Below are 12,872 nucleotides of genomic sequence, written 5' to 3' on the forward strand. Positions count from 1 at the left end.
TAGAGTAATAATATTAATTACAAAATTCATAATAAAATAACTTTAAATAATTTAATAATACAATAATTAATCAAATGAATTCATGAAAAAAAGTTACATTTATAGATGAATTTATTATGAAATTACATTTGACCCATTTAAGTGTTTGTGGTTTTGTTGAGCTTTTAGCTGATATTCTTCCGTTTATGTGGACAGTTCATCCCCACCATTTGCAGGAGTTACCTTCCGAGATCGCCTGCGAATAGCAGGGGGGGGGAAATGTCAGAAATTGAGACGCCCGTAAAAATGTCTATTTTTCACACTCCTATAAAGCCTGGATTATCCTGCTGAGTTGAGGCACCAGTTTATTAGACACATTCAATGTATAAAATGTATAGGTGCTCACTAACGAATGGTAATGTCCTGACATGACAAGTATTACTGACTTGGGGTGTATGAGGTGTGTTTTCTGCAAGAAAAAAAGCAAGAATGGGCGTGTTTTCCCATTAAAAAAAATCATGTCCCAAGAACCAGACTTGGCCACCGATGACCAGGTCGCCCAGGTGCCGGCCCTCGAACGCCGTCCAAATCACATTGCATGGGACCCTTATGCGTGCTCCTGCAAGTGGTGGGTCTACGGGGGGGGGGGAGATCCCGTTTGGCTTCTTCGGATTGGGCCCGACTCACCACCAGGAGCTCGCCTGTGAGCCCCTCCCCCGGGCCTGGCTCCAGGGTGAGGCCTCAGTGTCCCCTCTTGTTTTTTTCATAGTCTCTTCTGAATCACACAAGTGGAGGAGTTCGAGTATCTCGAGGTCTTGCTCACGAGTGAGGGAAGACGGATCGGCGGATCGGTGCAGCATCTGCAGTCATACGGTCACTGTACCCGACATGGTGAAGAGAGAGCTGAGCCGGAAGGAAAAGCTCTCAATTTACCGGTCGATCTATGTTCCCACCCTCACCTTTGGTCATGAGCTTTGTGTCGTGATCGAAAGAACGAGATCACGGATACAAGCGGCTGAAATGAGTTTCCTCCGTAGGGTGGGTGCTCTCCTTAAGAGACAAGGTGAGGAGCTCGGTCATCCGGGAGGGGCTCAGAGTAGAGCCGCTGCTCCTTCACATGGAGAGCAGCGGCGTCTAGTCCGGATGCCTCCCGGACGCCTCCCTGGTGAGGTGTTCCGGGCATGCCCAGCCGGGAGAAGGCCCCGGGGAAGACCTGGGACACACTGGAGGGATTATGTCTCACAGCTGGCCTGGGAACGCCGTGGTGTCCTCTGGGTGGAACGAGAAGAGGTGGCCGGGGACCGGGAAGCCTGGACTTCCCTACTGAGACTGCTGCCCCCGCAACCCGGACCCGGATAAGAATGGGGAAGGGGGAATCCTTTTCTTTGCAGAAATCATTTACGCAGGGGTTCAAATGTTAAATTATTTTAGTGCGTTTTTCATCGCTTCTCAGTAAATCTTACACCAAAATTGACATTTATGAACATTTTAATGTCAGTCTAGTTCAGTCCAAACTTGCCTTGATTGGCTCAAAGTTCCTTCTTTTCATTCTTTTCATCAACATTTGTTCTGACAGTGTGCCATATGCTGGATATTGCTTTTAGTGCGAGTCTTGTGGCAACCAGAAGGTGGTACTTTAAATATATATATTTTAAACTCTTACCATCTGGACCATCACAGCCCAAATAAAACCCATCCGGTCCATAGGAAGAAGAAGGAGGGATTGGAAGCCACTTTGTTTTTTGAAGTGTTAAAAAGTTTTCACACTCACGTCTCTGTGTTCTTGCATGTCATTGGTTCTTGCAGGCGTCCCACTCGCCTCACCTGCTATCCGTGCCCCTCACCTGGGTGAAGGAGGGCGGCATGGTGCGACTGAATAAGAAATACCTGCAGGCTGACTACAAGGGGGTCAGCACTGACAACATAGTTTACAGCATTCTGCCCTCGGATGGAAAGCCCAAATACGGTAAAGATCACGTTTATCAACAGTCGCTCTTTTAAGTTCCGCATCGACCCGAATGTAAGACGATATCAATGCCAGCAAGGGTTAATGTGCGTGTTGCAGACCTCTATCGTTGTGTTCTCTTTGCGTCTCTGTGGCTTTGCAAATGTAACTGCAATACAGATCGAACAGGAGGAGTCAGTGTGGCAAAACGAACACGATTGCACGGCTAAGCTGGCGATCAGTTCAGGTGGTCGACATTACAAATTTAAGTAAGTAGTAGCAAGTAAATACAGGGTCACAATGTAATTTATTTTATTTTATTTTGTCTTGATTAATTAAAAAAAGGGGTAATTCTAAAAAATGTAAAAATACAAAACATAATTAAAATATAATTGAAGATTTTTTTGCATTTCATTTGTTGATCATGATTAGAATCAGTACTATTATGTACCCTGGTATCAATATTAGCGATATTTGATCCGCCCACCTCTACTGGGACAGAACAGGTTAAAAAAAACAATAAGATTAATATAAGAATATAATACATTTTGATATTTTTTCCCAGAAAACAGTCTGGGGAAAAAAGGGGTTGTCTTATATCCGGGCTCTAGAGTTGTATTCGTGCAAACTAGGGTAGGCCGTGATCACGGTACGTGCCTGGGATTTAAGGTCACCTGTCTTAGTTTGTTTACGTGTTTCATGGGGAAGGCTAAGCGTTCGCACTCGGATAAGCAGATTTTGTCTTAAAAAGAGCAGCTGAAAATTTGCAAGAATGTACGTTTTGAAGGAGGTTCTCTGTAGAGCTTCAAAATGTAAAAAGAAGACATGGGAGTGAGACAAAAACATTTCAGAGAAAGGCGTGAAAGTGAAATAGACTGGTCATCAGCTGATCAAACGTTTCAGACCATAGCTAAAAGCAAAACACCCACCCCCCCTAAAATAGAAATAACATTTCTTCAGCAATGAGGATCTGCACCATTCTTGTTAATCACCTGAAAAATGGCTTTGGGCGTGCTTGATGCCAGTGTTTCCAGGAGGCTAGTGGGAATGTTGCTCCAGGTGGTGAACATGGCTTCACGGAGGGCATCCACTGTCTGGAACGGATGTCCATTTTTGTAAATGTTTTTGAAAATGTTTTCAGTTGGATTTAGATCAGGGGAAAACACAGGATGGTCCAGCAGAGTGAGCTTATGCCTCTGGAAAAAGTCCTTTGTGAAGTGCAGTGGTGTCTTGTTGAAAAAGCCATTCATTATCACACACACGAAGGCCTTCAGTCATGAGGGATGCCCCCTGTAACATCTCCACATAGCCAGCTGCCGTTTGATGCCCTTGCACAACCTGAAGCGCCATTGTTCCTTTGAAGGGTCGGAAGAGGGCCCCCTCCACTGTTCCACATCTCAGGTGGGATGTGGTGTCATGTAACGTAACGTTGGAAGCCATCATCTCCATCAAGGAGAAGAAAACTTTCTTCCACCTTTCCACCAACGTTCCATGTTTGATGCGCTCGTGCATCCATTTTATATGCCGTTTATCCTCATTTGGGTGCAGGGGGGGGACACACCCTGGACAGGTCGCCAGCCAATCGCAGGGCACATTTACAGTCGCCAATTAACCTAACATGCATGTTTTTTTGGAATGAAACCGGAGTACCCGGAGAAAACCCACACACGGGGAGAACATGCAAACTCCACACAGAGATGCGGAGATTCAAACACAGATCTTCCCCGATGTCCTGATTGTGTGACCAACATGCTAACCACTCGGCCGCCATGCGGCCCTTGTGCAAATTCCAAATGAGCAATTTTGTGCAGTTGAAGGAGACGAGGCCTTTGGAGACGTTTTTTGTTCTTAAAATCCTTCTCTCGCAAATGCCGTCTCATGGTTATTGGACTAGACTTGGCACCAGTGCAACCTTCATTTGGGCAGAGGATGGTCCCGTGTCTTGACGGACAGCCAATGGGATCCTGTTTGAAGAAGTTTGAAATGACGGTCTTACTGCGTCCAACCTCGGCAGCAATGGCGCGCTGCGGCTGCGAGAGGCCTTGCTTATGCAGCTGGACGAGAGTCCTTAGTTGAACACCTGAATCTTTAGTTTTTATCTTGGCAAGGCAGTTGGTACTTGTGTACGCGTCCGACCTTGTGGGAACACTTTGGGAACAGAGAGTCAAAAGTCTTCCCAGAAGAGTTTTCATGATTTGTGTGCAAGGTTGTCAATCCTTGGTAGCATCATGTTTCAGTAGTCCAGGTGTGATCCAAACGTCTCCTTCCAGGTGAGGTGGTGCTGGTGTCCATGCCGGCCGACGGCCCCCCGGAAGGATGGAGCCCGTCGCTAACGGACGAGCGAGGCTTCACCAGCACAACCTCCTTCACCCAGCAGGACGTCAACGACGGCACCGTCTGGTACCGCCACTTTGGCGCCGGGGCCGGCAGCGACTCTTTCCAGTTCCAGGTCGGTACCGAGCCCTCCCCCCCCTGCGTTCAAATTTGATTGAGGTGTAAAGATGTTTCTGCCGGTCTCTTTAATGAATGAGCGAATGAAGCTGCCAAAAGCCAACATTCTGGCTCCGTCAATGAAATGCGTTTTCGTGACTTCAGTCCAATTAGAGTCTCAAGTGACTGTTCAATTTGCGCTAAAGCGTAGGCTGGGGGCGGCGTCAAAAAGCAACGATTGTCACAGTGATGCCTTTACCTTTTTTTTTTTTTTAAATATGCAGTACGGAATTCACTGTGGTTCTGTATGCAAAGTAAACAGACACCACAGGAATCACATTCGAACAAGATCCTATCCAAAAATAGCTCTTGTAACAGACCACAGTCAGTCTTTCATGAATACATTCCAGTGTCTACTGCAATGCACCACTGGAGAAACAGCTCTACTGGGGAAAATAAGTGTTTGACCCCCAGCGGATTTTGTTAGTTTGCCACCTTACAAAAGATATGAACAGTCTAGAAAAGAACATTAAATAAGAGTTATAAATCAGGAGTCTCAAACTCAACTTTCCCTGGGGCTGCTGGAGATAAAGTCTGGGAATTCCACCAGGACTGCTTCCTGTTATCAATTAATATGTAAATTGATAAGGAAAATAAGTATTTCATTGAATTTCACTGACTTGTCATCAAGCAAAGAGGTCAGACCTTTCTTGCGTTTGCTCACCAGCTCAGGTCAGAGAAACATCCCCAAAGCAAAATGGTCCGACCTTCATGTTTGACGGTAGGGATGCTGTTCTTGGACTCAGAGTCACTATTTCTCCGCTGAGTCCACTTGGTGCCAAAGACCTCAATTTCGGTCTCAGGGCACCACATCCCTTTCCCTCAAGCCTTGTGTGGGTTACCTCAATTGATAGCCTTAAGGGTTTGGGTTAGGGTTAGATTTAGGGGGTTAGGGGTTTTTTTAGGGTTTAGACAGGTCTTCTTGAGGAGGTGGACTTCAATCAATAACAGCAAAGTGTCTTATTAACCCTTAGATGCACGAGTGACTGGACCCTACACTCTTCCATAAGTGGGTCAAAAATGACCCATAATACAATCAATGCGTTTTTATGAAATTTTTTGTCATTTTGGTTAAGAATAATCACTTGTATAATATTTAGTATTATATTTAGGACCATACAAGAATGATTTCATGTTTGAAATATCTTTATTTTTCACTTTTTAACATTTTTGAAAAAGAAAATTACCCAGAACAGCAATAGAAAAATATGAGCATCCATTGTGTGTGTGTCTGTGTGTGTGTGTGTGTGTGTGTGTGTATGTATGTGTAGAACTGTCCAGTCATTGATTGACAGTTCCTCTCTCTTTTCCCTGATTTGCCTTCTTGTCTCATCACTGTATGCAATTCTGACAAACTACCTGTTTCTGGCAGTGATCATTGCACACAGGTACATTGCATTTCCCACACCTATTGTTGACTTTGCGATCTTTGTTACTTGGGCAGATCTGACACCTTTTTCTCTTTGGTTGGCCCTGTGTATTTCTTTCCTGTGTCTGGGTCGTGGCTTTTGTCACCCCGCACCATTCCATTGCTTTAATAATCGGGGTTTGCAGTTGGGGGCAGCTTTCCAGTCGACTCCTCATGTGTGGTGTGACAAGCTCCTTTGACAGCTCTTTGAGGAACAGCCGTCGTGCATTGGTGATGCCGCTCTTGAAATCTGGGTGCGGAGCCATGAAAAAGGTGTATGCATTCAGGGTGCCGATGTCAATTATGTTGTACCACAGCACCATGGGCCACCTCTGTGTTTGGCGCTTGCACGTGTAGTTGCCAACCATTTGATCAATGGTGTCTACACCTCCTTTTGTCTCGTTGTAAAATGTGATCACTTCTGTTTTTTTCTTTCTGCTATGTTCATCCACTGCTTCGTCGTGGTGCATCGTGCTCAGGAGCACAACAGCTTTTCCTTTCTTTCTGACTTAGCTGACCATGGTAAGGCTGTCCAAACTCTGTGCTGTAAACCTCCCTGGACTTGGAAGGCTTCATCAGAGGAGGGATGTCTGGCTTGTTCAGACGTAGAGTCCCCACAATAGTGAGATCCTTCTCCAGGAGATGCTGCGCGAGTGGCACACTGGTGAAAAAGTTATCCATGGTGATGTTGCGACCTGTGTTTCTAAATTTACTACACAACTGCTGGACAATGTTTTCTCCCAGATTCTTCTGAACTTCTTCCCCTGGTTGTCTCCCCGTGTAAACTATACCATCTATTGCAAAGGGGATGCGTGCATCACAAACCCAGAAGATCTTTAGGCCGTACTTGGCAGGCTTGCTTGGCATGTACTGTAGAAACTTGCACCTACCAGTATCAGCTCTTACTGTGTAAAATAATCTTCCTGAGGGGTGACACTTCTCATATAGTCTGCGTGGTCCACAGTTCATTTATTGCTGACAGCCAAAGTTGATTAGAATCAGTGGTTCCCATTGAATTCCATAGAAAATGCACACGGGTCATTTTTGACCCACTTATGGAAGCTTGGGGTAGTAATACAAAAACTGAAATTTCTTAAAATGTATAAAAGGTAAGTTAAAATTGTGAATGACATTATATAAAAAACATTTTTTTTGAGGAATACCTAGAATATGAAATGATAACAAATTTTCAGTCCGAAGATATTTCAAGAAAACAACCTCACCGGGTCATTTTTGACCCACTTATGCATCTAAGGGTTAATGCTTCTCTTGCTGACTGTGCTCCCAACTCCCTTGACATTGTCAACCAGCTCCTCTCTTGTCATTCTGGGAAGGGGTTTCAATACATATTTCAAATGCACACTGTATATAAAAAACAGGACCCAAAAAGAGGTTGATTTTTCATGTGGTTGCCTAAAAATACAACTTGAGAAGTCTGTTTTCAGCTTTTTGCAGATTCATACATTCACTCTCAATAAGCAGCAAGCCTGAGAGGCAGGTTATTGCGTCACATACTCTCCTAATGCAGCCCTGATGTTCGACTAACAGGATTTATAGACGGAACATAATGCGATGCGCTGTATATCCCCAATGTCGTATGGGATCTACTGAATCGTCAATATTTCTTTGAATTGGGCTGACTCAGCGCCCGCTGTGGTAGGGTAGCCATTGATTGGCGGTTCAGACGCCACGCCTTTGCATTACATCATCCTGAGTGAGGGGACGAGCCGCCATGATGTTTACTTATTGAGGAGGGGAAACACCGCTATGCTTGATGGGTGAAACGTCCAAGAATGGAGATGATAAACTGTTGCAGACTTTAGAAAGATGCTGTGTGATATTCACAGAACCTTACAGAAGTTCCGCAAAGAGTGCGGGAGGACACAGTCATGTTTGTATCTCATCTCCTCAGGTGTCCACTGAGGCGTCCCCGGCCACACGGACTGATGCACAGACCTTCACCATCGGAGTCCTACCACAAACCCCAGGATTCCCTCAGCTTGACCCAGACTGTGACCTGCAAGTCACGGTGAGGGAAAAACTTCACTCATAGTACAACCAAACCTACCATGAGGTGACTTCTTTGACTGTGTAAGTGTCGTGGGGAAAATCAGCTGGTGGCTTCCAAATAGATGAGGGACGAGAGAATAATGAGGGGTACAATTTCATAAAACCCGCATGCAAAGAGACAGATCAATACAACCTGAACAGACAACTTCTGGGGGATCTCTGGGGCAGACTCACATGCCTAGACACCTGAGGCTATTTGAATCAGGTGATAAGCATGTGGAGGACTCGTTTTGGAGACAGTATCAAGGCCTCAACATGATGGAATTATTTCATGTAAAATATTTACTGTAGAGGATTGTTTGATTGGAGTTTTATTAATGGATAGTAAAACTGTTATTGATGCTTGGGAAATTATTTGATTTGATTGAGTAGTTGCGTAAAAAGACTCGTGTGTGTGTGTGTGTGCGTGTGTGTGTGTGTGTGTGTGTGGATGCACAGGCTCTGGAGGATCGTGTGACGGAGATTTCATCCTCAGCTCTGTCCTTCATTGACTCTGAGACTTCCAGTGATCAACTCATCTACAACATCACCAAACCTTTACCAACAGGACAAGGTCTCTCGCACACACACACACACACGCACGCACACGCACACTTTCTGCATTGCAGGGACATCAGACACTCATGTGGAATTACTCTCTCACACAAAAGTGAGTGCAGTCCTCACACTTCAGCAAGCATTTGATTCTATCTTGTCAAGGGACAACACGCTAGAAAACAAGCTTTCATTAAAGTAGACAGTGTGCAGCTTGTATGGATTGACTTCCCACTGAAAATGAGTCAACACAAGTAAGTAGCAAGATAAGTGTGTTTTGCCGACAGTCAAGCAAGGCGGTGGTAGCGTGCATGAGTGCTGCCGGCATTGAGTGAGCTGCGGTTCACTGGGGGTGGCCTAGGGGGCATGAATTACAATATGTGTTGTGACGTTGTGGGGCATGGTGGTGGTGGTAGTGTCATGGTCGGGAGCTGCACGAGTGCCGCTGACGCTGTGGAGCTACGGCTCATTAAGGGGACTAGATTAATTGATCATGCTTGGTGAAGCAGAAGCACAATGGTCATGGTTATGGTTTCATTTATTTCAAACATGCATACAGTTTACATTGAATGCTTCATGTTACAATGACACGGTACATGTTGGAATTCATCTAGAACCTCATCTCTTCAGTGCTGTTGGCATTCGTGCTCTCCCCTACTGTAATGTTACCTCCACCGCCATGCTTCTTAGTGTCACCGTGCATGTAGGAATTCATCTTTCCCAAAAATGAACCGCAGCTCATCCAGTGTCGGGGGCATTCGTGCGCTCCCGTACTGTGTTGCTACTTGCTTCTTAGTGTCGCAGTGCATGAAGGAATTAATCTTTGCCAAAAATGAACCGCAGCTCCCCAGTGTTATGGGCGTCCGTGCGCTGCCATTCGTTGACGCTACCTTCACAGTCATACTTCTTAGTGTCATGGTGCATGTAGGCGTTAATTTTTCCCAAAAATGAACCGCGGCTCTCCCATTCCTGACAGCACTCAAGCACACTACCACCACCATGCTTGTCTGTAAGCAAGACATGATTTTCTTGCTGTTCACTCGTGTTGCCAGCTATTTAGATTTAAACAATACAATATTTCGGCACGTCATGCTTGCTCGCATGTTTGATTCCTGATGTTTGTTTAAAGACCTCCCGCCCGCCAGGCCTCTGTCCTCCCCTGCTGCTAACCAGCCCACCCCCTTGAGCGTCCCTGTTGCCTCTGAGACATATTTCAAAATACCAACCATCCTTGGAGGTGGGATTTCCAGATCATTGGACTCAATTTGTTTTCTTCTCCCCGCCTCTCCACCAGGGGCCATTGAGCACCGGGACAGACCGTACATTGCGGTCAAACACTTCACCCAGGCGGACATCGACAACGGCAAGATCATTTACAGACCCCCCCAGGCTCCTTCACACCTGCAGGAGCTCTACCAGTACTCTTTCATTGGTAAGACCCCCCATTTCACTCCCCCCATTCTAATAGTCTTCTCTAATGAGTCGTGACATTGGAATGCTGTCACGTAGGAATGAAGCCATGTATTGAGCAGGGGATTTATAACAACCAACCGCCATGCGAGTCATTTATATAATAACCCTCGGCAGAAGTTCTCACATTTGTGTGCCATGCTACCCGAGCGCACACATGCGTAGAAACTAACATTTCTCATGATATGTGTCACCCGAAAATCTGCTCCTATCTCCAAAATAGACAAGAGCTCTTTGAGAATAACGAGAAGTAGAATTTAATGAAACAACTTCTAGAAAAAATGTCTAACTTCTACCGAGGGTGACGCTTCTATATAGGATGTAGAGTATGCCTCGAGTGGATAATGATAGCAAGTCAGTGTGATCTTAATGTGTCTCATAGCAAGAATACTTATGTATGTTAGAGCATACTTATAGCTAATATCAGTCCAATCAAATGGACTAATGGATACCAAACAAACCATATTTTCCTGACAATTTATCTGCATGCAGTAAGTGGGTGGAGATGTCAGAAATAGCTCTCGTCTAGTCCTATTATTTTTGAAAGTGTCGTCACAACTCAACATTCATATCTGATCAGGCTAAATTTTATTTTTTTAATCATATTCTTGTCTGCCATTAAATGGTGCCGATATGAAATACTCTGAACAAACAAGTCAGACATGTCTGCCATCTGTCTTTTTAAGATATGCGTCGTTTCATCAGCTTTTCATGGTCAAGCAGTCGGTAGAACCCCTTTTTTTTGTAGCCGTCTCAGACTGCGACACCGCGTCTCTGAAATGCTAATGGCGAGCTACCGACAAGGGCGGTGCAGTGCAGTATCTTTCAAACAAAGCCACCGTTATTTTCAAAACCGCACCTTTGTGTCCTAATGAGGCGCTCCGCTGGAAAAGTTTGCATGCGGTTTGATGCGAATTATTCATGCTTTGGACACATTTTTGAGGTAAAGTTTTAGCCGGAAATGACACACAAGAAAGTTAGATTATGCAAAAGTGACTTTTTAATGATGGTCAAACGGTAACGTGTCCCTAGAGCCTCCTCACGAGCACCAAATGGAAGAAAAGTCACTGGTTTGCTTCAGTTTGCAGAGAAGAGGCCCTCAAACGCTTGAAAAAAACACTTCTTCACGGATACGACCTCTTTAAAAAATAAATAAATAAATGGTAGGCTTTGCTAAACATCTTAAAAGAAAATTCGATCTAATGGTATGACTTTCGTGTTTATTATTCATTTTCAAATTGAAGGATCTCCTCTACTTCAAGGTGTATAGAACATGAGATTTGCATGTGTTGCTTTGTAAAAAGCAGGCTTCACTACACATCTTTAAAAAAAGTTTCATACTAACTGTATGAAATTTGGCCAGGATTAGTTATGTATTTTTTTAGGTCTGTCAATCGATTAAAATATTGTATTGCGATTCATTTAATCGCATTTTGTCGATAGTTAACTCATAATGAATTACAGATAGAAAAGGGATTTAAATCTCCTTGGGGTAAACGATTTTGGTACATAACTACAACAATAACTTCATCAAATTTTGTGTAAATGGATATACATTTTGGAAAATATGGGCCATTATTTTTTTCAAAAAATGGCATACAGTTAGAAATCCCACAGGTTTTGCATCTTTAATGCGAGCGGCGATTTGTCCCACTTTGTTTGACGGTCCTTGAAGACACCTTCTAACTCTGTCCCACGCTGCACAGATAGACTACTATACTGGATTTTTTCCCCTTTTCTTTCACCTCATATTTGGTCTCAAATGCTGCTAATATCTCCAAAAAACAAAGTCCAGGCTCGTATTGGTGGATGGTGGGTCTGTATTCATTTAGTGATTTTCATGTATGCCCACACTTTTGACCATCGGGACCGCTTTGTTCCCATTGCTCTCCCATAAGAACATTTACTATCCTGTCATCCTGACTTATTATAATGACCTACTCATTAATACCTCATAAATCTAACACTATTACGCCGAGCACACGGCGGAGGACAGCTTTGTGAAAATCAGGCTTCCCTACACATCTTAAAATGTGGTCAAAAAAGCTATCCGTCAGTCCGCTACAGACGTGGGAGTAGTACATTTCATCTTTTTTTCCCCTGCGAATGTGCTAGCCTGGCATGGCGTTGCTGTTGAAATGTGAGTGTAATGTTATAGCACTTTAGCGCACATGCAGCTCGCTATCGTGGTCCTAGCGTGGTCCTCCTGTCCTTAATGTGTGTGTGATACATGGCATCTATTACGTTGGACAACGGTGGATCATGTACGTTGGAGCGCTTCTGCAGGTGTGGACAAACACAGCTAATTAGCAGTAAAGCCAAAGATGCACAAAACAGCGTTTTTACAGTCGGGCTTACTAAAAGCATTTTTAATCTATTCGTGCATCAAGGCTAACACACTTCTAATACACGCTGATGCCCATTTAAAAGTGCTGAAAAATACTACGATATGGGACCTTGAAGCAGCCGTTAGTGATATTTAAAAAATGAAGATTTGACGTTTTATGCACAGGTTATTCATTTGCACCCTAAATGTCTCAAGTGAAAAGTGTTTTTGAAGTTCAAGGCCGCACTTGTCGATTTGAGCACGGCCGTGACAGTTTGCTCTTTCATCCCCTGCAGGTCTTCCCGAGTCGCTGAGCGTCTATTTCACAGGTAAGTACCTCATCTTCTTCACCGTCTTCCAACACCCCTGGTCTTCCCATCTCCACGTCTTCGCCGTCAACGTCCTCGTCAGTCTTTGCTCCTGATTTCCACCTCCATCGCGCGTCTCTTGCTGCTGACGCTGCCTCGCCGTGTGTGCTCCTCCATTCCCGCCACGTGCCGATTCATCTTTGTGACAAATGTCCTTCCTCTCCTTCTCCACTCATTCCTCCTCCTCCTGTCCGTCACTGCAGCTGCTCAATCATCTCCGTCCTCTTCCTGGCCGCTGCGCTCAACTTCTTCTTCTCTTTCGATCGCCTATTCTTCACCTCA

General features: G+C 44.6%; 1 protein-coding gene across 3 annotated transcripts in view; it reads left to right on the forward strand.

The window, feature by feature from the left end:
• fras1 (Fraser extracellular matrix complex subunit 1) overlaps nt 1–12,872 on the forward strand; it is a 218,192-nt gene that overhangs the window by 160,947 nt on the left and 44,373 nt on the right. For all 3 annotated transcript variants that reach the window (XM_054775017.1, XM_054775018.1, XM_054775019.1), the window contains 6 exons: nt 1,786–1,945; nt 4,195–4,373; nt 7,735–7,851; nt 8,331–8,445; nt 9,721–9,858; nt 12,519–12,551. In XM_054775017.1, the coding sequence (XP_054630992.1) occupies nt 1,786–1,945; nt 4,195–4,373; nt 7,735–7,851; nt 8,331–8,445; nt 9,721–9,858; nt 12,519–12,551 (742 nt within the window). The remainder of the gene's footprint in view (nt 1–1,785; nt 1,946–4,194; nt 4,374–7,734; nt 7,852–8,330; nt 8,446–9,720; nt 9,859–12,518; nt 12,552–12,872) is intronic.

The sequence above is a fragment of the Dunckerocampus dactyliophorus genome, chromosome 4 (genome assembly GCF_027744805.1).
Source record: "Dunckerocampus dactyliophorus isolate RoL2022-P2 chromosome 4, RoL_Ddac_1.1, whole genome shotgun sequence".
NCBI lineage: Eukaryota > Metazoa > Chordata > Actinopteri > Syngnathiformes > Syngnathidae > Dunckerocampus > Dunckerocampus dactyliophorus.